The following is a 613-nucleotide window of genomic DNA, read 5'->3' on the forward strand; positions in this document are numbered from 1 at the left end:
TCCAAATAACCAAGAACATGGTCCTTCCTAAGCGATAAGAGAAGGCCTCAAAATGAGTTACTCTGTACATAAGAAACAAAGTGATAATAACAGTCTATGTAATCATTTCTTACTGAAACAGTTTTGAGTCACTGTCAGATTTTGCCTTTAACATGGCACTATGTAATTTTACATGTATTTTTGAAGCTTAAAAACCAACAGTTGTGAGTAACAGGTCATTAGGCTGTACCATAGGCCTTTTTGGGTCAAATTTTCCAAATCCCAAACATTTTCAGAAGTGGATGTGTTCCGGAAGAGCAAATGTCATGGCAAGAAATGTAATTAAGAAGATAGATGTGGCATCCTACTTTCATCATGCAATTGATTGACTTTATCTTAACAGTAATGTTGATCATTAGCTGATTTATAAGAATTACCTAAACAAATTCACATGTACTGTTTGAGTCATACATTCATATAGTATTTTACAGTGATATTCTCTTTTGTGTTATCTTGGCTGTGTTTTGTGACTGGATATTTTGTTTGACATGTGTGGCTCTATATATATGATGTTGTTATTGCTTTGTTATGGTAAACATGGAGAACTGAGAAATAATGTGAAATAAGATGGAAT

The 613-nt window shown here is 33.1% G+C and overlaps 1 protein-coding gene across 1 annotated transcript in view; it reads left to right on the forward strand.

Annotated features, from left to right (window-relative positions):
• LOC119588694 (tetraspanin-33-like) overlaps positions 1 to 607 on the forward strand; it is an 11,377-nt gene extending 10,770 nt beyond the window's left edge. Inside the window, exon 8 of the mRNA XM_037937331.1 lies at positions 276 to 607. Within this exon, the coding sequence (XP_037793259.1) occupies position 276 (1 nt within the window). The 3' untranslated portion in view covers positions 277 to 607. The remainder of the gene's footprint in view (positions 1 to 275) is intronic.
• Positions 608 to 613: the final 6 nt, after the last annotated feature.

This window comes from Penaeus monodon, chromosome 24, assembly GCF_015228065.2.
Source record: "Penaeus monodon isolate SGIC_2016 chromosome 24, NSTDA_Pmon_1, whole genome shotgun sequence".
Lineage (NCBI taxonomy): Eukaryota > Metazoa > Arthropoda > Malacostraca > Decapoda > Penaeidae > Penaeus > Penaeus monodon.